General features: G+C 40.9%; 1 protein-coding gene across 1 annotated transcript in view; it reads left to right on the top strand.

Moving 5' to 3' along the window:
* The window catches only part of LOC124594159 (G-protein coupled receptor GRL101-like), a 324,101-nt gene that overhangs the window by 274,237 nt on the left and 22,673 nt on the right, over window positions 1–27,191 (top strand). Inside the window, exon 20 of the mRNA XM_047132515.1 lies at window positions 13,266–13,464. Coding sequence (XP_046988471.1) covers window positions 13,266–13,464 — 199 coding nt within the window. The remainder of the gene's footprint in view (window positions 1–13,265; window positions 13,465–27,191) is intronic.

The raw sequence follows: 27,191 nt of genomic DNA, 5'->3' as shown, positions 1-27,191 counted from the left end.
GACCAAACCTGTGATTGGATACAGGATTTACTTGCAGATAGATCACATTGTTCTTAACAGAACAAAATGACAAACATTAAAGTAATTTCTGGAGTCTCCAGGGGAGTGAAACAGGCTGCTGCTACTTACAATTTATAAAAGTGATCTGGTGGGTAATATAAGTGGCTCTGTGAGGCTATTCGTGGATGATGATGCTGTTCTATAGGAAGTTTGCAATGCCAAAAGACAGTAATGAAATTCAGGAAATTCTGCAGAGGCTTGGCGATTGGTGCAGTGTCTGGAAATTGACCCCGAATGTAAGAAAATGCAATGTAATGTATATAAATGGGCAAAGAGACTCACTACTGTGCAATCACACTATTGGCAACATGTTACTGGACACAGTAACTATTGCAAAATATCTAAGTTTAACCATCTGGATGAAGCTAAAGTGGAATGACCATATAGAAAAAAAAGTAGTAGAAAAGCAGAGGCCAGTCTGAGATTCATTGGAAGATTCTCAAGGAAATGTAAGTGAAAGAATTTGTTTACAAAACACACATTCAACAAATTCTGAATTATTATTGAACAGCTAGGTCCCTTACCAAACAGGATTAATAGATGACACACACACACACACACACACACACACACACACAGAGAGAGAGAGAGAGAGAGAGAGAGAGAGAGAGAGAGAGAGAGAGCATGTTTCATCACTAGGTCATTTACTGGGTGTGTGAGCATTACAGAGATGTTCAACAAACTCCAGTAACAGATGTTACAGGAGAGGCATTGTGAGCCATGGAGAGGTTTACTGTTGAAAGATGAAGAGAGTATGTTCCAAGAAGTGTCAGGCAAGGCATTTGGAGCTATGGAGAGGTTTACTGTTGAAATTTCAAGGGAGTATGTTCTAAGAAGGGTCAGGCAATGTACACATCCTCCCACATACACTTAACAGATGATTACAATGATAAAATAAGTGAGGTTAGATATCATATGGAGCTTTACCAGCAGTCATTCTTCCCACATACTATTCATGAATGAAACAGGATAGGAGGAAACAGATAGTGTTTCCCAAGGTACCCCCCCCTGCCCCCCCACCTCCACCATATTCTGTAAGGTGGCCTGTGGAGTATAGATATGGCTGTGGATGTAGCAGTTCATGTGTTGCCCATGCTGTCCTGATCTACCTCACCCAGAGGATGTTCAGCTGTTGCCCTGGCCAGCACGTTCTTCAGATGTCTCTTGTATTGGCAGTAGTAATAGCCGACCGAGACAGATGCAGCAACAGGGAAGTAACCGCTTTGGTGACATTTACAAATTCCTAAGCAGGAGAGAATTTTATTATATCATCTGTGTGCTTTAATACTTTATTTTCTTGAGTTTCTGCATGTAAATTTAATATCTAATAGCCACAGTTCTCACATTTTTGTTTGCGGCAGAAAGTAAACAAATTTTGTGACATATTATAAGTTGCTAATCAGGGCTAAACTATTTAGTTTCACCTGAGTGCTTCGGTAGTTAGGTTTTTGAATATCTGAGTATTACTAGACACAGTTCATGCATTTTCATCAGGGTCTACAATAGAGTTGTGTAGCATGTACCAATAGTCTGTTTATCTGCATAGTTTAGTTTTCCATGGTCTTTAGTATGGACAGGGACTGCAATTGTTGTCTGTGGATGCAAGCCGAGTTGGTGACACTTCGCTCTCAGCTTCAGGCTGTGATGGCTTTGGTTACACAGCTTGAGGCTGCAATGGTTGGGCACCACTGTTGTGGGCTGGCCATGGGGATCCAACAGATGTCCAGCACATCAGAGTCCTCCAATCGGTGCTCACCAGTGGCCAACCCAGTTACTGCTCGCACTGAGGCCAACCCCTCACCTGTGGTTGAGTGCGAGGTCACCCTGGGGCAAAGCAGGCAACGAAAGACTTTCAAGGTGGCCGCATTTAAGGCCTTCCCAGTCTGCCTGACAAACAAAGCCCAGGTGCTGTCGGTGGCTGACACTGTCGCTGAGCCAGATACTGTCGTCTGTCCTGTTTCAGAGAAAAACACTCAGCCTGCAAGATCTGGGCAGTCGCAGAGGGTGGAATTATTGGTAGTTGGGAGCTCCAACGTTAGGCACGTTATGGAACCCCTTAGGGACTTGGCTGACAAGAAGGGTAAGGAAACCAATGTGCAATCTGTGTGCATACCGCGTGGAGTCATTCCAGATGTGGAAAGGGTCCACCCGGATGTCATGAAGAGCACAGGGTGCAAGCAACTGCAGGCGGTTTCTCATGTTGGTACCAATGATAGATCAGAAGAGATTCTCTATGGTTTCGAGTGGCTAACAGAAGTGGTAAAGGCTGCCAGCCTTGCTTGCAAGATGAAAGTAAAGCTGACCATTTGCAGCATAGTTGACAGGACCGGTTGTGGACCTCTGGTACAGAGCCGAGTGGAGGGTCTGAATCAGAGGCTCAGACTGTTCTGCGACCGTGTAGGCTGCAGATTCCTTGACTTGCACCAAAGGGTGGTTGGGTTTTGGGTTCCGCTGAATAGGTCAGATGTCCACTATACGCAGGAGGCAGCTACATGGGTAGCAGGATCTGTGTAGCATGGACTGGGTGGCTTTTTAGGTTATAGGGTCTCGTGAAAACACAAGAAGGGCTTAAGTCACAGAGGGTGCAGCCTGAACACAGGAAGAACGTAGATACAGGAACCATTTGTGAAACAGCTGTAAATTGTCGTAGCTGCATTGGGAAAGTACCAAAGCTCCAAGCACTAATAGAAAGCACTGATATTCAAATCGTTATAGGCACTGAAAGCTGGATATAAGCTCAGCCAAAAATTTTGCGAAGAGCCTAATGGTGTTCCAAAAGGATAGGTTAAACACGGTTGGCAGTGGCATGTTTGTTGCTGTCAGAAGTAGATTAACTTGTCATGAAATTGAAGTAGATACTTCCTGTGAGTTAGAATGGGCAGAGGCCATTGTTGGCAACTGGAATAAAATAATAATTGGATCCTTTTACCGACCTCCCGATTCAGATGATACTGTTGCTGAAAGGTTCAAAGAAAACTTGAGTTTGATTTCAAACACATACCCAACTCATACAGTGATAGTTGGTGGTGACTTTAATTTACCTTCAAAATGTTGGCAAAAATACATGTTTAATTCCAGAGGTATGCATAAAATATCATCCAAAATTGTGCTAAATGCATTCTCTGAAAATTACTTCAAGCAGTTAGTTCATGAGCCCATGCGAATAGTAAACACTTGTGAAAACACACTTGACCTCTTAGCAACAAATAATCCTGAGTTAATAAAGAGCATCAAAACTGATTCAGGATTAGTGAACACAGGGTTGTCGTACCGAGATTGAATATTGTAACCCCCAAATCCTCAAAAAGTAAGTGAAAAATATACCTATTCGAGAAAGCAGATAAAAATTCACTTGATGCCTTCCTGAGAGACAATCTCCACTCATTCCAAATTAATAATATAAGTGTAGACCACACGTGGCTTAAATTCAAAGAAATAGAATGGGCAGCAATTGAGAGATTTATACCAAATAAATTAACAAATGATGGAGCTGATCCTCCTTGGTACACAAAATGGGTTAGAACACTTGCAGAAACAACGAAACAAACATGCCAAATTTAAACAGACACAAAATCCCCAAGATTGGTGATGTTTTATAGAAGCTCAAAATTTAGCATGGACTTCAATGCGAGATGCTTATAACAGTTTCCACAACGAAACTTTGTCTCAAAACCTGGCAGAATATCCAAAGAGTTTCTGGTCATATGTGAAGTATGTTAGTGGCAAGAAACAATCAATGCTTTCTCTGCACTATAGCTATGGAGGTACTATCGAAGACAGTGCTGCCAAAGCAGAGGTACTAAACACAGCCTTCCGAAATGCCTTCACAAAAGAAGACAAAGTAAATATTCCAGAATTCGAATCAAGAACAGCTGTCAACATGAGTAATGTAGAAATAAATACCATCAGAGTAGTGAAGCGACTTAAATCACTTAATAAAAGGAAGTCTTCTGGTCCAGACTGTATACCAATTAGGTTTCTTTCAGAGTATGCTGATGCATTAGCTCCATACTTAACAATCATATACAACCATTCGCTTGATGAAAGATCCGTACCCTAAGACCGGAAAGTTGCACAGGTCACACCAATATTCAAGAAAGGTAGTAGGAGTAATCCACTAAATTACAGGCCCATATCGTCAATGCTGATATGCAGCAGGATTTTGGAACATATATTGTGTTCAAAAATTACGAATGACCTCGAAGAAAACTGTCTATTGACACACAGTCAAAATGGGTGTAGAAAACATCGTTCATGTGAAACACAAGTAGCTCTTTATTCACATGAAGTGTTGAGTGCTACTGACAAGGGATTTCAGCTCGATTCTGTATTTCTGGATTTCCGGAAGGCTTTTGACACTGTACCACACAAGCAGTTTGTAGTGAAATTTCATGCTTATGGAATATCGTCTCAGTTATGTGACTGGATTTGTGATTTCCTGTCAGAAATGTCACAGTTTGTAGTAACTGACGGAAAGTCATGGAGTAAAACAGAAGTTATTTCTGGCATTCCCCAAGGTAGTGTTATAGGCCCTTTGCTGTTCCTTGTCTATATAAATGATTTGGGAGACAATCAGAGCAGCCGTCTTCGGCTGTTTGCAGATGACGCTGTCATTTATAGACTAATAAAGTCATCAGAAAATCAAAACAAACTGCAAAATGATTTAGAAAAGATATCCAAATTTTGCGAAAAGTGGCAGTTGACCCTAAATAACGAAAAGTGTGAGGCCATCCACATGAGTGGTAAAAGGAAGTCGCTAAACTTTGGTTACATGATAAATCAGTCTAATCTAAAAGCCGTAAATTCAACTAAATACCTAGGTATTACAGTTACGAACAACTTAAATTGGAAGGAACACATACAAAATGCTGTGGGGGAAGGAAAACCAAAGACTGCGTTTTACTGGCAGGACACTTAGAAAATGTAACAGACCTATTAAGGAGACTGCCTACACTACGCTTGCCAGTCCTCTTTTAGAATACTACTGTGCAGTGTGGGATCCTTACCAGATAGGACTAATGGAGTACACCAAAAAGGTTCAAAGAAAGGCGGCAAGTCTTGTATTATCACGAAATATGGGAGAGAGTGTCACAAAAATGATACAGGATTTGGGCTGGACATCATTAAAAGAAAGGCATTTTTCATTGTGATGGAATCTTCTCACAAAGTTCCACTCACCAACTTTCTCCTCCAAATGCGAAAATATTTTGTTGACACCGATCTACATAGGGAGGAACAATCATCATGATAAAATAAGGGAAATCAGAGCTCGTACGGAAATATATAGATGTTCATTCTTTCCGCATGCTATACGAGAGTGGAATAATAGAGAATTGTGAAGGTGATTCAGTGAACCCTCTGCGAGGCACTTAAATGCGATTTGCAGAGTATCCATGTAGATGTAGATGAAGATGTAGATCTGGTTTCCAAAAGGCTCGAATGCCACCACTCACAAGCCATGACAGCTGATGAACTCTGGCACAGAAGAAAGCAGCTTGGGATGATGTACCCATAACTGTCATCCAAGATTAGGCTGATGCTTTGCCAGCTGAGTTAGAGCCATTTTTGATGTCATAGGTGGCGGCTCTGTGTATTTAATTTTGTACACTATACACCTACAGAGCCCCTAAAAATTTAATAGTGTTCTTCCTACTATACTGTGTCTATATATAATAAATGAAATTTAATTGTTTTATATAGCCAACAATGTATATTGATACAACACACTGTATGTAGCTAGAAAATACTTAGTCTATAGATGTATCAGATAAATTACATACAGTAAATAAGAATCCTCCTTAAATTTTCACTCTGGAGTTGGTACCTATCCTTGTACGATATTCATGTGAAGTCAAATACTCTCCATGGTATTTCAGCAACAGTGATTGTTGTCTTCTTTAAATAAGGGTAATGAGTAGGCATCAGATCCAGAGGAAGATTGGCTCTATGTAACCTATATCCTACTCATTAGCTGTCATTGTTGTGCTTACTGCTCCCTTATTCCCTATAAGTGTTGCTTTTTTGAAAAGAAAAATTCAAAACTACTTGCCTTGCTGAGACAGAACTAAGTGTATTTACTTTATTGGCGCCACATGTCACAATGCACATTGAATCTTTCAGGATGCAGTACCAAAAAGAGGCTGACACCCCCCCCCCCCCCCCATTGTTGTGTGTGATGTGGCCAGTGTATTTATTATGCTATGCAATGATAGTTTCATTGGATACAAAGTGAAAGTGGGTGCCTTGAAACCCCAGTTTTAAAGACCTGAATCACCATTTGCTAACTCATTTTGTCTTAGTGTTCATATGAGGGTAATCCCAAAAGTAAGGTCTCCTATTTTTATAAGTACGTAGACCTGTTTATTTCTACAATGGTTTATATCAGTTTACAGCTTGAACATTTAGCTATTTTTCGACATAATCACCATTTCTGTCGATGCATTTTTGTAGACGCTGTGGCAGTTTTTGTATGCCCATGTCATACCAGCTCGCTGCCATGCCTTTCAGAAAGATATGAACCTCTTTTTTCACCTCGATGTCGAAGCTGAATTATTGTCCGGCCAAATGTTCTTTTAACCTAGGAAACAGGTGATAGTCACTGGGCGCCAAGTCAGGACTATAGGGTGGGTGGGTGATTATGTTCCATTGAAACTGTTGCAAGAGAACAACGGTTTGCTGAGGGATGTGTGGGCAAGCGTTGTTATGGAGAATGTGTATGCCCTTGTTCAACATTCCTCTTCTCCGGTTCTGAATTGCCCGTTTTTTCAGAATCTCACAGTACCTGTCACAATTAATTGTGGTCCCAGTGATTCATCTGTGATGACAAGGTGAAAGAAGAGGTTCATAACTTTCTGAACAGCACGGTGGCAAGCTGGTATGACATGGGCATACAAAAATTGCTACAGCTTCTACAAAAATGCATTGACAGAAATGGTGATTATGTCAAAAAATAGCTAAATGTTCAAGCTGTAAACTGATGTAAACCATTGTAGAAATAAACAGGTCTGTGAACTAATAAAAAAATAGGAGACCTTACTTTTGGGACTACCCTCGTAGATACCTTTATTTTATTACTTTATTTTTTTCCGTATCATCACTATAACATTGACCTATGTTTATTACACTAACTGTATTACAAGGATGATTATAACAATAACAGTAATAATTATATGCCATTTCATTTTTGTGCCAATATTCCTCATATTATAGACAGTAATTTTCATGTTCTGTGGATCATTGATAAATTGTAAAGATGTGGAATGAGTCATTTTATATTCATATCACAAACTGTTTTTAAAATATGGCTATATGCTGATAATTTAGAAGTGTTTTTTTGATATACATTAAAAGACGTAGAGAAGTGAGTTAGTAATTCCTTTCACATATTACAATAGCAGAAATTATTCTGTGGAACAGAAGATGTTGCCAAGGAGAAACTTTTTCAGTTTGTTTTTAAATTTTACTTTGCTGTCTGTAAGACATTTTATATCATTGCTTAAGTGATCAAAAATTTTGGTTACAGCATAGTGCACCCATTTCTGTGCTAAAGAAAAACTCATTGTGGCATAATGAATGTTATTTCTCCCTCTGGTATTATAATTATGGACATTTTTTGAACTGCAGTGTATTATTTACAACAAACGTCATGAGGGAATAAATATTCTGTGACACAGTAGCCAAAATGGCCACCTCCTTAATCCCACGTATCTGCTTGCTGTAGTTCTTAATGATTAGGAAATAGATTAAGGTAGGACCAAGTTGTGTCAGTAAACTGGCTTGAAATTTTCACTTTTAGAACTAGGGATTTAGTGAATTGTTTCCTCCTGAAGAAGAAGAATTCATGTATCAGGACTTGTTGCACTGAATTCTGAATGTGATTCTGGTATTTACTGAGGAAGAGCCTCAGTAGTGCTGTTTCAAGTTAATATGCTAACACTGTGGTATTGTTGACAGTACTCATTATTGAATATCCTTTCCACAGATTTACAGCAATGTCGAGATAATGCGAACAAAATTCAGATAAAAGTTTTTTACACTTTCTTTTTGGCAGAAAATGTGAAGGGTTGCAGTTATTTTACTTTTTATTTGGTTTCTTGCTGAGGTGAGACACTATTCTAGAATACACCACATTCTCAAAAATTTTGGAAAATTCTGTTCAAACCATAAACCACTTTGTGAATTGGAACATATTTCAAAGAAATGACAACCTCTGATTTAGCAAGGCATGAAACTCTGTCTGCAGTGTGCAGAACAGAATGTGCTCACATAATGTGGTTCTGAATAATTAAACATTACTAATTCAGGTATTTTGCGATTTTTCAAAAGCTTTTGACTGTGTGAATCATAAAATTCTTCTAGATAAGATTGTGGAGTGAGTGGTTCAGTGCACAAATGGTTTAATTCATATTTTACTGGAAGATTGCAGAAGGTTGAAGTTAACAGCATAGATAGTTTGCAAAAATCAGCAGAGTCCTCTAACTGAGGAGGTATTAAGAATGGTGTCCCACAGGGTTCAGTATTGGGTCCCTTATTGTTCTTCATATATATTAATGACTTTCCACTCCGTATTCATGAAGGTGCAAAGCTAGTTCTTTTTGCTGATGGTACAAGAATAGTACTCACACCCAACAAACAAGAATTAGCTGAGGAAATTGTAAACAATGCCTTTCAGAAAATTATTAAGTTGTTCTCCATAAATGGTCTCCCAGTGAAGTTTGAGAAAACACAGCAAATGGAATAATACCATTGAAAATATAGACTTTAAGCAGAACTACATTGCTAAGACAGAATATTCCAAATTTCTGAAGGTGTGCATTGGTGAGAAATTTAATAGGAGGAAACACATTTATGATCTGCTGAAATGATTAGGTCAGGAACTTATGCTGTTATGATTATAGCAAATTTTGGTAATAAACATGTCAGTGAAATAACCTACTATGGCATCATATTTTGGGATAATTCATCTTTGAGAGAAAAAGTGTTTATTCCAAAAAAGTGTAATCAGAATAATAACTGGAGCCCACCCAAGATCACCTTGCAGACATTTATCTAATGAATTCAGGATAGTCACAGTACATTTGCAATAGGTACATTCAGGTAATAGTGAAGTGCATAGCTACTACACTAGAAGAAAGGATGATCTTTACTATTCTGGGTTAAATATGAACCTGGCACTGAAAGGAGTGAATTATGCTGCCACAAAAATCTATGGTCATTTGCCAAATAGCATTAAAAGTCTGAAGATAGCCAACCAACATTTAAAAACAAATTAAAAGAATTTGTGAATGACAACTCCTTCTACTCAATAGCTGAAAAAAAATTATGTTGCGTACTGAAAACTTATGTTAAGCTGACAAGTTCCACATCATTATGAAATGTCATATTCATGATATATGGAACAAGTGTTAATATAATGTAATGTGTTACAGCCCAATGTGCCCCACTTCCTATTACTGTGCTGTCACAGATATACAGTGACTGAGTGTTGCAGGGTTGACTATGTCAGTATTACACAAACCAGCGCATTCTTTTGGATTACATTGAAGTATTTGAAGGCTCAAATGATGTGTACTAAAATGAAGCATCAGTTGTAAAGGTGTGCTTGGGTAATGTGGCACAATTAAATGTAAATACACTGAAGCGCCTGAGAAACTGGTTTAGGCATGTGTATTCAAATACAGAAATGTGTAAACAGACAGAATATGGCACCATGGTCAGCAATGACTATATAAAGCAAATGCTTGGTGCAGTTGTTAGATTTGTTATTGTTGCTACAATGGCACATTATCAAGACTTAAGTGAGTTTGAATGTGGTGTTGTTGTCAGCGCACAAGCGATAGGACACAGCACCTCTGAGGTAAGATCATGATGAAGTGGGAATTTTCCTATGCAACCGTTTCATGAGTGTACCATGAATATCAGGAATCTGATAAAACATATCTCCGACATTGCAATGGCTGAAAAACGATCTTGCAAGAACACGATTAATGATGGCTGAAGAGAAGTGCAACCCTTCAGCAAATTGCTGCAGATTTAAATGCGGTGCCATCAACAAGTGTCACCATACGAACCATTCAACAAAACATCAACAATATGGATTGTCAGATCCGAAGAAGGCCCACTCATGTAACCTTGATGACTGCATAACACAAAGCCTTACACCTCTCCTGGACCTGGCAACACCAGCATTGGACTGTTGATGACTGGAAACATGTTGCCTGGCCAGATGAGTCTTGTTTCAAATTGTATCAAGGGGATGGTCATGTACCGGTACGGAGACAACTTCATGAATCCATGGACCCTACACATTAGCAGGGGACTGTTCAAGCTGGTGGAGACGCTCTAAGAGTGTGGGGAATGTGCAGTTGGAGTGATATGGGAACCCTGATACACCTAGATACAACTCTGACAGGTGACATGCATGTAAGCATCCTGTCTGATCACCTACACCCATTCGTGTCCATTGTGCATTCCGACAGACTTGGGCAATTCCAGCAGGACAATATGACACCCCAATGCCCAGAATTGCTACAGTTTTGCTCCAGGAACACTCTTCTGAGTTTAAACACTTCTGCTGGCCACCAAACATGAACGTTATTGAGTTCTCCACCCCCTCATACTCTTATGGATTTATGGACAACCCTGCAGGATTCTTGGTATCAGTACCCTCCAGCACTACTTCAGACATTAGTCAAGTCCATGCCACTTCATTTTGTGGCACTTGTGTGTGCTCACAGGAGCCCTACACGATATTGGGCAGATGTACCCGTTTCTTTAGCTCTTCAGTGTATGTGTAACCATTCTGCACCAGTACGGTGTACACTATGGTTGCATGTGAACAAAGCGATCAGTGATGCTAACAGACAGCTATGAAATATACACACCAAAAAATGTTGTGCATCACCTTGGTTCCGAGATTTCCAGAACCTGTACAGAAAATTGAAATAGAGATTAACATAAACATCATTCTGCCCTTTTTATTGCTCATGAAAACTACGCTTTGCATGTTGTACCACCACATAGTGAGACCTTCAGAGGTGGCGGCCCAGACTGCTGTACACATCAGTACTTCTAATACCCAGTAGCATGTCCTCTTGTATTGATGCATGCCTGTATTCATTGTGGCATACTATCCACAAGTTCATCAAGCCACTGTTGGTCCAGATTGTCCCATTCCTCCAGGGCGATTTAGCGTAGATCCCTCAGAGAGGTTGGTGGGTTACGTCATCCATAAACAGCCCTTTTCAAACTACCCCAGGCATGTTCGATAGGGTTCATGTCTGGAGAACATGCGTCCACTCTAGTCAAGCGATGTCGTTATCCTGAAAGAAGTCATTCATGATGGGGATAAGGCAATTCATCGACAGTTCCTGTCTCTTTGTATCTCCTCCATGTCCAAACAACATCACTTTGGTTCACTCCAAGACACCTCCACAGTTCCCTTGTTGAGAGCCCTTACTGGCACAAAGTAACAATGCAGACACAATCAAACTGTGGTATTGACTGTCTAGGCATGCTTGACCTACAGACAACATGAGCCGTGTACCTCCTTCATGGTGGGATGCCTGGAACTGATCAGCTATTGGATCCTCTCCATCTAACAGGCACGACTCATGCATGGTTGTTTACATCTTTGAGTGGGTTTAGTGGCATCTCTGAACAGTCAAAGGGACTGTGTCTGTGATACAATATCCACAGTCAATGTCTTTCTTCAGAAGTTCTGAGAACCGGGGTGATGCAAAACTTTTTTTTTATGTGTGTACATGCAAACTATTTGTAGACATTAATGTTCTGGATATCATCAGTGTTGGCTGAAGATTTCATGGCATGCACATAGTCCTTTATTTGAATGGTCATGGAAAAATGTTCATAAAACAAGACTATTCAAAAGAATTACACTCAGTTCCTTTATGTCAAATATGAGAGAAGTGATCATAAATGTTGTATTGCCTGTTACAAAAAAGAGAAAAATGATTTTTTGAATCATAGCAACATATACTAGTAACAGTTAACACTCAAAGAGACCTTTTTTACGCTAAGGAACAGTGAAAGGTACAGAGTAAATACTGTAGTTTTTAGGTACCAAGTAAATACTGTAGTTTTTGACAGTAATTTAGTCCATGTCAAATGCAACATTAAGGAAACTGTCGAGATGAAAAAAAGGAAGTATGATGAGTCCTACATCAATCTCACATTTGTTGATTCTAATGGCTCACATCTCTGTACTTTATGTTGCAAGCTACTTCCAAAAAGTTCCATGGTACCCATTAAGATGCACTGACATTTAGGAATCATACACCCCAGTTGCAAAAATGAGAATGAAGAATTTGTTTGAACACAAGAAAAAACAATTATTAAGAATTTAAAAAACTATGACATATGTGACCCAGGGTGTGAACGAAAAAGCCAGAGACATTGCAAAAGTGGGTGAAGTGCACAGTATTACTGAGAATTTGATAAAACCATGTATGATAGACGTAACACAATGTTTGCTTGATGAAAATTCTGCAGAGCATTTTTATACAATGCCAGTTGTGAGCAAAGCTGTTTACACACACACACACAACACACACACACACACACACAATATTCTGTAGTTACTGTAGTATTTCACTTGACTTGTCCTGTATACTAGTATATTAGTTTACACTGTGTAATCAATAGGAGCAAATAAAAATCAAATCAAATCAGACCAGCTCTCATTCTCTGACCTGAGAACTGTCTCGCACTGCAAGTTACAGAAGTACGTATATCTTGACACAGAGCACGTGAAATTTGTTTGTTCACATAAGCAAAGCAACACTAGAACTGATAGTCACAGTAACTGTCAGGAAAAATCCAGAGTCCAACCAAGAGCTTTGCCAGTTATTTTGATTTATTGTCTGAGACTTACTCATACCCCTACTGAAGTACAAAAACGTTTATTAAGAATTTAGGAGGCAGCAAACAATTTACCCTTCATTTAGCCTCTTAGAATAAAATATGTTGCTGTTTTATATAAATACCCATATGGTTTGAGTTTAAAGCTATGGTACATACTAATCTTAGCCATGATGGTCCTTTTGCTTAATGGGACATATGGAACATGATGAGTGAATTAGTGAATGATTGTGTTTCTTATCTCAGGTGTATGTTATGTGAATGATTTTTTTCTTTAACTGCAAAATGCTTTTATTTGTTGTCAAAATAGCACAAATAATTTTCAGAACAACTGATGAATATAGATTCTGCTGCTTGGCACGACATGTCAGTGTCTGCATGCCACCACCTGATGAGTTTTCTTCATGTGAAGATCTTATGTCTAATTTGGTACTTCGTGTCTGTGTATGGATCCTTGGGATCGTGGCAACTTTAGGAAACACATTGGTCATTGTGTGGAGAAAGTGTTTCAGGCATCCTAATAAGGTGTGTATCATTATTCAATATATTTTTTGGGGGCATACATGGAAAGTTTTAGTTTTTAGAGTCACACTGATGTTTACCACTGTCTGTACTTTACAATGCTTATATCAAAATATATCAAAGATGTGAATCAATCAGAACTCCATTGAGGCATGGCAGTAGAATACATCATATTAAAAATAGAGAAAAATATGAATGTGGGTTGCTGTGATGATTCACAGAGAAAAACAGGAAGGTGGTTTGCTGTGGTAATTCATATGCTTAATTAAGGAAGAGAATCAGAAAGAACTATATTCACACCATCATAATAGCCTTACTGGAAGAAGTTGCAGAGCTGAAAGAATGTTTTTGCGTTACAGCGTGGAGTTGTAATGATATGCCAGATCTTATAGAATGTGGTCTGGGTCACTGCTGTTTCACTACAATACAGGAGTTACAGTAGGACACCACTGTTGTTCCTTCTCACACATGTATTTATTTATTTATTTTCTTGAGTGAACATTCCAAAGGGAATAGAATTTCATAAATATTTGTAGAAGTATTGTTTCAAAAAAAAGTGATCTCATTCCTGCCACAAAGTTTCTCAAAAGTATTCAGAGTGAGCAAAATAAAACTGGCCCACAAAATATTTACAAAAGACTGACGTGGGATTGAACCTTGCTGTTGAACTTCACAGAAGGTGGTGGAAATGGTCACCACTAATGTCAATGCAGTGCTGTGTTTCATTTATCAAGCTGTGAGACACATGTAGCAGCTTTGCCTGAGGGATACCAGCAATAGTGTTTCCAACATTCTGTTGTAGCTCTTCAAATGTGTGAAGATTATTTGATTACACCTGATCCATCAATTTGCCCCACAGGTAAAAATCTAGGGGAGAGAGATCAGAGAATTGAGGTGGCAAGGAGATTGCACTGCTTATGTGTGCTGTTGCTCTGCCTTGCTGAAAATATCGTTACAGTTGTTCCTCTTCTGTGAAATGATCCAAATAATTATGGATTACGTAATTTCTGATTAGCATAACAGTATAGTGAAAGAAAGAGCTGTTTTACAGTGCAGACACCAGACAGTGCACTTTGAACACCAGTCTAGAGATGATGCAACGGATCTTCGAAGTATTGATGGGGGTTTTGTGATGCATGATGGCAGATGTTCTGTGAGTTCACATACCCTGACGGGATGAATCAAGCCTCATTTGAAGAAGTGCAAAACTGAGGATCGAAAAGTTCTGATTCCACTTCTTTCAAAAACCACCAGCAGAACACATCACATGAAAGTTTTTCTGGATGCTTTAACTCAAACACAACAGTAAATTTGTAAGAATACAGATGTAGGCCCTTTTTGCGAATGTTTTGGCACAATGATATCTTAATTCCCACAGACAAATGGCATTTTGATTTCATTGGACTTTGTTCTAAGCTTCTTGACTTGAGCAATGTTTTCTCATGTTTGAACTCTCTTTGGATAGTTACAGATTTTATTCACTACAGAGCCTGTTTTGTGCCATTTTGCTACTAAGTTTTGCATTGTAAACTTTGCTGGAGGTTTTGCCACAACAATTACAGTCTTAAATTCCTGTGAAGAGAGCTCCACACACATTTTCCATTAATTGCTTTGCATAACATTTGACAATGAACACTGTCTGTTTTATTGTGAGCACCATTTTGTGTTGCATTGAACTGGTCACTAAACACCTCTACTCCTCTCACTCACTCAGATGTAATGAAACAGCAAAATACTTGGGACAGAGTGTGGGGGATATCCATATGCACAAATGTGTGGCAGCAATGAATTGTTGTATAGAAATCATGGATCCCAGCATTTTATATGACAGTGTTCGTTAACAATTCCACATTAGTCTTGTAAATATTTTCTAGGTCACCCTATATATAAATGATTTGTGCAACTCAGAGCAAAGTTGCACAAATACAGCACAATATATTCCTATGAAGCCACAGAAGACATTATTATTTCACAGTTGTCATCTGATTGGGTTAGAGCAAACAACAATGGCTTTGAAAATTGTTGCTCCCTTCAGTTACTTGCTTTTTTTGTTTAAAACAATTTACAGCTGCTCAAATTTATTAGAAGTTATGCTTAGTTCATGGGCTGACACTAATGGGTGAAGGAAAGGCTGAAAAATAGTGTAGAGACTTTAAAAGTGGCTGTACAAATATGAATGATCAAGAGCGGAGTGGTAGTGGGGTATCCAGACTGATGAAATAATGCAACAAATGGACCAAAAATTATTTTGACTGATGATTGGTCCTCTGACTGATGAATTTCCTCATTGTTGAATGCACCATTATTTACATGACATTCACAGAAAATATAAGATGCAGCAAACTACATGTAAAGTCATTACCAAAACGGTTTGCTGACAGAAACAAAGAGCAAAATTTGTCAAACATTAGCAGTTTCGGATCATTATCAACAAGATGGATATGATTTGTTTTCCCACATTGTTGTGTGTTATAAGACATAGATATCCTATAAAAATACAGCTTTGCTGAAAATAAAAGAAGTTCAAGCAGCTCCCTGGCTCAAGCTGAAATACCAAAGCTACTATTTTCTGGGATGAAAATTATATTGTGTTGATTGATTTCATTGAATGTGGGTCAGTATTTGCATATTATGTGTACTGAAAAATTTTCACCACTCTGAGAAATGCTGTCCTGAATCAATAGCATGGGAAACTGTCACCTGGTGAAGTCCTCCACCATAACAATGTATGTCCACAGACTGCTATCCATACCAATTTTAACATTAAGTATTTCCATTAGAAACTTTCCAACTGTCTATGTTACAGACTCAAAACTTTACATAGTTGGCTATTATTACCTTTTCTTGTGCTTGAAATTATGATCTGGCAGAGAAAGGTCTGAAGATGTCAAGAAACTCAAGACTTCCATTGTCAGCTGGTTCACTTCCCAGGCTGAGAACTTCTAGACTGAGGGGATGAAGAAATTAGCAAAACATTATGAGAAGTTCTGAGAACTGAATGACAGTTATGTGGAGAAGTCAAGTAGGTTTGTAGAAAACTAAAACTGTTAGAAATAGCTTTTTGTGGCTAAATGGCCCTTACGTTTTGGATACATCTTGTACTGTGGGTAGAAGGCACATGAGCTGGTGTAAGAAAATGAAACTTTTTGTATGCTTGTATGATGATGATCATCGGAGACCGTAGGAAACCTTTCAAGAGCACTTCTGATCTGTCACATTTTTGGTATATTTACGCGATGCACATGGGGGCCTTTGGTAAAGTGACAGATACTTTGAATCAGAAACATCACTACATCAAACTAATTGTCAAACTAACAATAGAAAGAGTAGATTGCTATTCATGAGTCACAGGCAGGCACTATAAAATGTAATGCTAGAAATATTCAGCTTTCAGACTGTTGTTGTGTTGTTGTGGTCTTCAGTCCTGAGACTGGTTTGATGCAGCTCTCCATGCTACTCTATCCTGTGCAAGCTTTTTCATCTCCCAGTACCTACTGCAACCTACATCCTTCTGAATCTGCTTAGTGTATTCATCTCTTGGTCTCCCTCTACGATTTTTACCCTCCACGCTGCCCTCCAATACTAAATTGGTGATCCCTTGATGCCTCAGAACATGTCCTACCAACTGATCCCTTCTTCTGGTCAAGTTGTGCCACAAACTTCTCTTCTCCCCAATCCTATTCAATACTTCCTCATCAGTTATGTGATCTACCCATCTAATCTTCAACATTCTTCTGTAGCACCACATTTCGAAAGCTTCTATTCTCTTCTTGTCCAAACTATTGTCCATGTTTCACTCCCATACATGGCTACACTCCATACGAATACTTTCAGAAATGACTTCCTGACACTTAAATCAATACTGGATGTTAACAAATTTCTCTTCTTCAGAAACGCTTTCCTTGCCATTGCCAGCCTACATTTTATATCCTCTCTACTTTGACCATCATCAGTTATTTTGCTCCCCAAATAGCAAAACTCCTTTACTACTTTAAGTGTCTCATTTCCTAATCTAACTCCCTCAGCATCACCCAGCTTAATTAGACTACATTCCATAATCCTTGTTTTGCTTTTGTTGATGTTCATCTTATATCCTCCTTTCAAGACACTGTCCATTCCATTCAACTGCTCTTCCAAGTCCTTTGCTGTCTCTGACAGAATTACAATGTCATCGGTGAACCTCAAAGTTTTTATTTCTTCTTCATGAATTTTAATACCTACTCCGAATTTTTCTTTTGTTTCCTTTACTGCTTGCTCAATATACAGATTGAACAACATCGGGGAGAGGCTACAACCCTGTCTTACTCCCTTCCCAACCACTGCTTCCCTTTCATGTCCCTCGACTCTTATAACTGCCATCTGGTCTCTGTACAAATTGTAAATAGCCTTTCGCTCCCTGTATTTTACCCCTGCCACCTTTAGAATTTGAAAGAGAGTATTCCAGTCAACATTGTCAAAAGCTTTCTCTAAGTCTACAAATGCTAGAAACGTAGGTTTGCCTTTCCTTAATCGTTCTTCTAAGATAAGTCGTAAGGTCAGTATTGCCTCACGTGTTCCAGTGTTTCTACGGAATCCAAACTGATCTTCCCCGAGGTTGGCTTCTACTAGTTTTTCCATTCGTCTGTAAAGAATTCGTGTTAGTATTTTGCAGCTGTGACTTATTAAGCTGATCGTTCGGTAATTTTCACATCTGTCAACACCTGCTTTCTTTGGGATTGGAATTATTATATTCTTCTTGAAGTCTGAGGGTATTTCGCCTGTTTCATACATCTTGCTCACCAGATGGTAGAGTTTTGTCAGGACTGGCTCTCCCACGGCCGTCAGTAGTTCCAATGGAATATTGTCTACTCCGGGGGCCTTGTTTCGACTCAGGTCTTTCAGAGCTCTGTCAAACTCTTCACGCAGTATCATATCTCCCATTTCATCTTCATCTACATCCTCTTCCATTTCCATAATATTGTCCTCAAGTACATCGCCCTTGTATAGACCCTCTATATACTCCTTCCACCTTTCTGCTTTCCCTTCTTTGCTTAGAACTGGGTTTCCATTTGAGCTCTTCATATTCATACAAGTCGTTCTCTTATCTCCAAAGGTCTCTTTAATTTTCCTGTAGGCGGTATCTATCTTACCCCTAGTGAGATAGGCCTCTACATCCTTACATTTGTCCTCTAGCCATCCCTGCTTAGCCATTTTGCACTTCCTGTTGATCTCATTTTTGAGACGTTTGTGTTCCTTTTTGCCTGTTTCACTTACTGCATTTTTATATTTTCTCCTTTCATCAATTAAATTCAATATTTCTTCTGTTACCCAAGGATTTCTACTAGCCCTCGTCTTTTTACCTACTTGATCCTCTGCTGCCTTCACTACTTCATCCCTCAAAGCTACCCATTCTTCTTCTACTGTATTTATTTCCCCCATTCCTGTCAATTGCTCCCTTATGCTCTCCCTGAATCTCTGTACAACCTCTGGTTCTTTTAGTTTATCCAGGTCCCATCTCCTTAAATTCCCACCTTTTTGCAGTTTCTTCAGTTTTAATCTACAGGTCATAACCAATAGATTGTGGTCAGAGTCCACATCTGCCCCTGGAAATGTCTTACAATTTAAAACCTGGTTCTTAAATCTCTGTCTTACCATTATATAATCTATCTGATACCTTTTAGTATCTCCAGGGTACTTCCATGTATACAACCTTCTTTCATGATTCTTAAACCAAGTGTTAGTTATGATTATGTTGTGCTCTGTGCAAAATTCTACCAGGCGGCTTCCTCTTTCATTTCTTAGTCCCAATCCATATTCACCTACTATGTTTCCTTCTCTCCCTTTTCCTACACTCGAATTCCAGTCTCCCATGACTATTAAATTTTCGTCTCCCTTCACAATCTGAATAATTTCTTTTTTTCATCATACATTTCATCAATTTCTTCGTCATCTGCAGAGCTAGTTGGCATATAAACTTGTACTACTGTAGTAGGTGTGGGCTTCGTATCTATCTTGGCCACAATAATGTGTTCACTATGCTGTTTGTAGTAGCTTACCTGCATTCATATTTTCCTATTCATTATTAAACCTACTCCTGCATTACCCCTATTTGGTTTTGTGTTTATAACCCTGTAGTCACCTGACCAGAAGTCTTGTTCCTCCTGCCACCGAACTTCGCTAATTCCCACTATATCTAACTTCAACCTATCCATTTCCCTTTTTAAATTTTCTAACCTACCTGCCCGATTAAGGGATTCCACGCTCCGATCCGTAGAACGCCAGTTTTCTTTCTCCTGATAACGACATCCTCTTGAGTAGTCCCTGCCCGGAGATCCGAATTGGGGACTATTTTACCTCCGGAATATTATACCCAAGAGGACACCATCATCATGTAATCATACAGTAAAGCTGCATGCCCTCGGGAAAAATTACGGCTGTAGTTTCCCCTTGCTTTCAGCCGTTCACAGTACCAGTACAGCAAGGCCGTTTTGGTTATTGTTACAAGGCCAGATCAGTCAATCATCCAGACTGTTGCCCTTGCAACTACTGTAAAGGCTGCTGCCCCTCTTCAGGAACCACACGTTTGTCTGGCCTCTCAACAGATACCCCTCCGTTGTGGTTGCACCTACGGTACGGCTATCTGTATCGCTGAGGCACGCAAGCCTCCCCACCAACGGCAAGGTCCATGGTTCATGGGGGGGGGGGGGGGGGGTCTTTCAGACTAAGTCCTTCATAAGCTGTAGAAAACAACATATGCATGCATGGCCACTATTGTCTCCTTCCAGCTGGGTTGGGGATTTTCTCTGCCCGGGGATGGGTGTTTGTGTTGTCCTCATCATTGTATCATCCTCATCATTCGTGACAGTGGCTAGGTCAGATTTTGAAAGAAATTGCACTGTGAAAATATTGGGGGCTTTGTACGAGAGCTGATGACCACACAGTTGAGGACCCTACAAACCAATCATCATCAACATCATCATCATCATCATCATCATCATCACTGTTGTCTCCAGGCACTAAGTCCTGATTTTGACAGTGTATGAGATGAGTACAATCTAGCTCAGGTGATAGTGGAGATTTGAGAGATTTGTGGGGTGGGCAAGGGTTGGAGGAAATGCTAGTGCTGTCTGTGGGAGCCTGCAAGGATGTGGTTGGGGAGAATAATGCTATTTAGTGTTTTATCGAGGGGAGGGGTGAAGAAGGGGATTTGTGCAAAGGGGAGAGGAGACAAGAGGGAAATAGAGAAGAGGGCGTGCTGGTGAGATAGAAGTTGTGTGTAGTACTGGAATGAGAGTAGAGAAGGGGACTAGTGAAGTTGAAGCCAAGAGGCTATGAGAATGAAGGATATGTTGCAGGAAGAATTCCCACTTGCTCATTTCATAAAAGCTGGTGTTGATGTGAAGAAACCAAATGGCACAGGCTGTGAAGCAGTAATTGAAATAACAAATATAATGGAGGATACCATGCTCAGCAGCTGGATGGCCCAGCTGTCACTTGGACAGAGTTTGGCAGTGTGAGCATTCATGCAATCATACAATCTAATAGTTCTTATGCCCACGTAGAATGCAGCACAGTGGTTTCAGCTAAGCTCATAGATAAAATGGCTGCTTTCACAGGTGGCCTTGCCTTTCATCATGTAGGAGGTGCTTGTAACAGGTCTGCAGTACAGGGTGCTGAGAGGATGTATGGAACCAGTTTTGCATCTACATCTGATGTAGGGATATGAACCATGAGGCAGAGGTGGAGGATGCAGGGATGTTGTGGTGACAGAACAGAACTGTTAGGTGCATCATCAGGAGGCAGTGCCACAGGAAGTTGGAGGGGAGGAAGGGGGACGGCGAAAAGGAGAGAGGAAATAAGAGGGAAGTAGAGAAGAGACAAGTGCATTGGTGGGCTAAAAGATTTGTAGCATTGGAGTGAGAGCTGGGAAGGGAATAGGTAGGTGGAGGACAGGGACTAGCAAAGTATACTGCAGAGGTTGGGTGGGCAGCAGAATACCACTGTGGGAGGGGTGGGGAAGATATTTCTCATTTAAGGCCATGATGAGAATAATTGAAAACCTGGTGTAGAATGAGAGTCAGGGGTGCTTCTAGTTACAAGAGGTCACTCCTTCAAGACCAGACTGAGTGAATGGGGTTGGTGGGGTTGGTAGATAACTGGGGGAGGGGCAAAGGCATGGAGATCAATTTTTGGACAAGTGTTGGAGAGTAATTTCGTTCTGTGAAGGCCTCAATGAGATCATTGGCATATGCAAAGTGGAAGTGCATGTTGCTAGAGATGCAATGGCCATGGGTGTCTAGCTGTATGTAAGGGACTTGGGGATGTGAAACAGGTGGAAGCTGTGGAATTGGAGGTATTTTTGTTGTTAGTAGGTTTGGTGTAGCAGGGATAGTGAGGTTGCCATCCTTGAGGTAAAGTTACCTGCAGACTGAGGGAATTCAAAATGCATGTGCTGGGTATTGTGAGTGGCTGGGCTGAGAACAGGTGACAGCAGGTCCAGGGCACAGCACTGTGAACGAATGTAATAACACTGCTGTGAAAGTAGTGGGGGCTGCAATGTGGCATCAAGGGCATAACTGGAAGATGGTAGCAGCAGCGGCAAAATCTCTGCATTGGGCATAGGCTACAGGATAAGTAGAAGGGCAGGGGTATAGCATTCTGGGTGCTTGGGGTGCTGTCAGTGACCAGTGGGTTGGGAGCAGTGCCGGCATACCATGGTTGCTTTACTGCAGTATTCTCATCCATAGTGTATTAGGTCAGTGACCCGAGGCTTCAATTGTAGGGGTGCTTAGTATGCTATCAGTGATGGTGTTGGTGGCAGAGATGCTGGTATTAGCAGTGGTGTACATTTGCATGGTTTCAATGAAACCCTGTTGAAGAGTGTGAGATCATACAGTATGTATGTCGAAATTCACCCTATAAATTGAAATGCTCGTAAGGGTGCTGTAAAGATGCAGGTAAACATCATAGATTCTTATTTAGGACCAGGACCTGGTGGGACCTGGAGTAGTGCAGGTGAAGCGGGTGCTGGTGACTATCGACTGGCGGCATAATGTGAGTGCATGATGCAAGGCCACTGTGTATTAATGCCCTGCATTTGCTGTGGCGCTGGGGAACAGTGGAACACATGCAAGTCATGCAGTCCTGCTAGCTGGCAACAAACTTGGGGATAACATCAGCTATGGCCAGAGGCCCAGAAATCCCAGGGCGCTGATGACCTCGAAGTTGAGCGCCCATAAGCCCCAACACACACACAGAAATCCCAACGATAGGGCAGCGGTCCACTTGCTGTTGTGGCAGGAGAGGTATAGCGGACCTGTCCCATCATGCTGTTGGTGGCTGGATGCTAGCTTAATGTCTGGTGCAGATCAGTCACACAGAGGTCTGTCAATGCACAAGAAAGGACAGTTGTAAATTGGTGAATTCAAGCAGTAGCATTGCCTCAGACCAGCTGGTGGATCTGTCCACCATGGTGAGGTTGTAGCAGCAGCTGTCAGAAAGGTAGAGGGCTGATGATGTCCACATGAATGTGAACAAAGTGATGCCTGATGTCTGGGAAGGCAGTGATGGGTGTGCGTACATGGTGGGCGATCTTGGTATGCTGACAGGTGAGACAGGTGTAAACCCAGGAACTGCAGTCCCTCTTAATATCTGGCCATATGAAATGAGATGTCTAGTCATGATAGTGGTGGATGCTTGCACGCTGTGGTGTGCTAGGTTGTGTACCAGTTGAATGTGGCCTTGTGGAACGCAGCAGACATGATGGGCGTGGTGATCTGGTAGATATCTCACGCCAGATATTGCTGTCTGAGCTGGAAGTCAACGTACATTGTGCTCATGAACAGTGCTAAGTGCCTTGTAATCCAGCGACAATGTGATGGTGCATGTATAGCTAAGGTAGGCAGCACTGATATTGTCAATTCTGGCACCATGATGTATATCAGTAGTAAATTCAGAAATGAATGACAGCTGGTAGATTTGCTGTGGGGAGCACTGTCATTGTCTTTCAAAAGGTGAAACGTGATACACTTGTGGTCAGTGAGGACCATGAAGTGACAGGCCTCCACTGACAGCCAGCCAAAAATATTTGATTGCATCGTAGATGTTGAGTATTATCAGTTTTTTGTGCTCCATTACCATTGAGTGGCAGAGAGCTTGCTGGAGAAGAAAACGAGTGGCTGCCAGGTGTTGCTGACATGCAACTCTGGGAGGGTGCTGATGGCCATCTGAATGGCTTCAGATGTCAAGCAGCACAGTAGCATAGTGGTGGGCAAGCAGGGTAGCATCCGTCAAGTTACACTTGGCTGCAGAGAAGCTGTCTTTGATCTTCTCCTTTGTTTTGGTGTTATGTAGGGCAGCAAAGCGCCATCCAGGAAATGATGCCACATTTGGGCAACATTATGGAGGCCAAAAATTATAAAGGTGCTGTTTAGAGCATCATGATGATGGTGGTTATCTGGATGTCCATTGGTGTGATGAGAATCTGTGTGAAAACATTGGTGTAGTCGGTCACGCTGAAGATTGTAGCCCCAGCCAGCATTTTGTTGTACTCGTAATTTTGTAGTAGGGCCACCGAGTACTGGTCGTGGGTGGTATGGACTTTTCGTTTCTGGTAATCATCGGATGGGTGCCAAGACCAATCGTTTTTCTTGGAAAGATGAAGGGTAGGTGCTCACAGGCTCTTCAAAGATCCAGCATGCCAGCAGCAAGCAGCTCATCAGACTCAGCATTAGCAGTCTTGAGTCTGGCCAGTGTAAGTGCCATATCAGCACTGCAGTGATGGGTGGTCGGGGGGTGGTGTCAATGTAGTTGAGAGCTGAATGTCAGACCTCTCAAGGCACACTGCACAAGTGTGTGAGAGAAGGAAATTGTGCCAGGAGTTGAACATATGGGCTAGGACATGCCACTTGCTTCACATCAAAGAAAACTGTGGAACAAATGGTGTACTTCATTGGTCTCCCAGTACTGTCGTCAGTGAGGCACCAGCTGACGACATCAGGAAGCAGGTGGTAGTGTCGAATGAAGTCCACTCTGATAATGGGGTCAGTGATGTCAGCGACAGTGAAGGGCCAAGGGAGGTCCCAACTTAAGCCAAGGTCAAGGGCAAGATGATGTATGCCATAGATTATGGGATTGTGGAGTTACTTACTGCCATCAAGAGGATGCCTGAGGCAGTTCCAGAGTCCTGTTCAAGCCACTGCAGGAAGATAGACATCTTGGAATCAGTAAAGGTCAGGAATGGTGTGGTAGAGCAAGCAGCAGGGTGTACCTGATCACAGTGGCTATTAGCATTTGGGTGCCAAGCACATGGTTTGCAGCATATGGACCGAAGCACTATTGGTATCAGCAGAGGGTAGCTGTGGTGATAGAGTTTGGCAAAGTGGCTGGAGCTGCAGCAGTGGTAGTCATTATTGTGTCAATGACTGGCACTGGCTAGGCAGTGGCAGTTGGAACTGAGGTGGTTCACAGTCACCTGCAACATTGCCATGTGAATGCTGAGGTGTGCAAGAATGACATATACTCTCAATTGCTGTGCACTGTGCTGTGGGCCACTGGGGAGGTGAGCAGCTGCTGACATCATTAGTGGCAGAGTGAGAGACAGCACAAGTGGATGGAGTGGTTGAGGCAAGCTGGGGCAGATGTCAGCACCTTGAGACCAGGAGGAATGGCAGCAGCATATGCAGTGACCTGTGCAGACTTCAGTATGGAGCTAGCCTGCTGGTGGCCACGTCGCTGTAGGGTCACCACTGTGGAAATGTTTCCTTACCTAACTTACAAAATTAATTATGTAAGTGGAAAATAGGGCCTAATAGCTATCACACAAATATTAGTTCCCACGCGTGGTTAAGGATGCAACACATTCATTATAATGACTAAATAGCTACAAACGAAATGGTCTTAGAATTAATATTTATTGGGGTAAGTCACTTGCAGATGTGATGGTGCTAAGTGAAAGGAGGGAGGTACGAAAGGAATAATGAACAACAAATAAAGACTCTACATTGTCCAGAGTATCCACCAGCACAACACAGATTTTTCTAATGTGAAGTGTGGAATTAATAGTCCCTCATTGGAGAAATGGGTAAGGAAAGATCTGAATGAAAAATACTCGGGTATCACATGGATGTACTTTATTATTACCGTTATTACCAGTTCTATGTCATTCACCAGCCACAGTTGGACAGACAGCGTCAAGATACAACATTATTAAAATACATGAATACAACTCTACTATGATAGTAATTTAATACTGCAAGACATATTTAAGTTATAAATTAGATTTCAATAGTATCACAACAATAAAATAGATACAAGTATATAATGAAATAAAATATAATGGTTGCTGTTGGGGTCATGGGACTGAGCTGTAGCTCAAGTAAGCACTATGCTATTACTAGAAAAGAATTCTTCGATATTGTAGAAGGGTTGCTCTTTTAGCTTGCACAAAATAGTAGTTTTAAACTGCTCCCATGGTAAAGACTGAATGTCATCAGGTAGAGCATTAAACAATTTTAGGGCCACCATTGGGAAGCTGGTTTGTGTCTTTGCTAATTGACACCTTGGCATGTCAGTACTCTCTTTGTTGTGAGTGCTGTATTTGTGAACTTCATTTCTCTTTCTGTAGATATCATGGTTTCTCTTTATGTGGAAAAGGCTGTTCAGTATATAATGGCTGTAAACAGTCAGAATTCCCAACCTGGTGAAAATTGGTTTACAGTGGTCTGTCTTTTTGCTTGAAGTAATGATCGTCATTGCTTTCTTTTGCAGTAAAAGCACATTCTTGCAGCCTGCAGAATGGCTCCAAAACAACAGCCCATAACTGATGTGGCTGTGGAACCTTGCATAGTACACAGTTATCAGGTACTGTTCTGGTGCTATACTTTTCAGTTTCCTCAAGAGGACATGTTTGGTGTTCTGTTGCCGGGTTAATTTGGTATCAATGAGAGAGCCCAGAAGTTTAACATCTGCTGCGTTACCCAGTGCTCCAGTATTTCTGAGGTTGCATATCATCCTCTGAGTTTTGTCTTCATCAATTTTCATTTTGTTCATGGTAAACCAGGTCTTGGCTTCATTGAACAAGGCTTCTGCTTGTTGGACTGCTTGTACAACATTCTCTCCTTTTGAGAACAAGGTTGTATCATCCGCAAACTGCAAGGTGTGCCAATTGGAGTCTATGTCATTTACGAAGATAAGGAACAGCAGGGGCCCTGTTACCAATCCCTGTGGCACATCATGCTGTATCTTCTTCTCACCTGAATCACCTCCTTGCACGGAGACAGTCTGTTGTCTGTTTCTCAGGTAGGATTCAAGAGTTAGCAGGGTGGATCCCCCTATACCATATGTTTTTAGCTTCCTGAGCAGGGCCTTATGCAGGATGCAGTCAAATGCCTTACTAAGGTCACAGAGCACTAGTGCTATAGACTCTTTGTCTTCAAAACCCTGACTTACATTTGTAACTAAGTCAAGTACAGCTGTTGTTGACGTGCCCTTCCAAAAGCCATGTTGTGCATCATAAAAGAGACTATTTCCTTCAAAATAACTTAATAGTTGTTCTTTCATTATCGACTCCATCACCTTCGCTAGTACTGGTATTATAGATATGGGCCTGTAGCTTGACACTTCATGTGGACTGCCTTTTTTGTAAACAGGCACTGTGCGTGCTACTTTCAGGAAATTTGGAAATTCCCCTGCATGGAAGCTTTTATTTATTACTACTTTTAATGGCTGTGCAATATCACTGGTTATAGTTT

Source organism: Schistocerca americana, chromosome 2 (genome assembly GCF_021461395.2).
Source record: "Schistocerca americana isolate TAMUIC-IGC-003095 chromosome 2, iqSchAmer2.1, whole genome shotgun sequence".
NCBI classification, from domain to species: domain Eukaryota; kingdom Metazoa; phylum Arthropoda; class Insecta; order Orthoptera; family Acrididae; genus Schistocerca; species Schistocerca americana.
The sequence above is the reverse complement of the archived record's forward strand: the minus strand, read 5'-3'. Positions and strand labels throughout refer to the sequence as shown.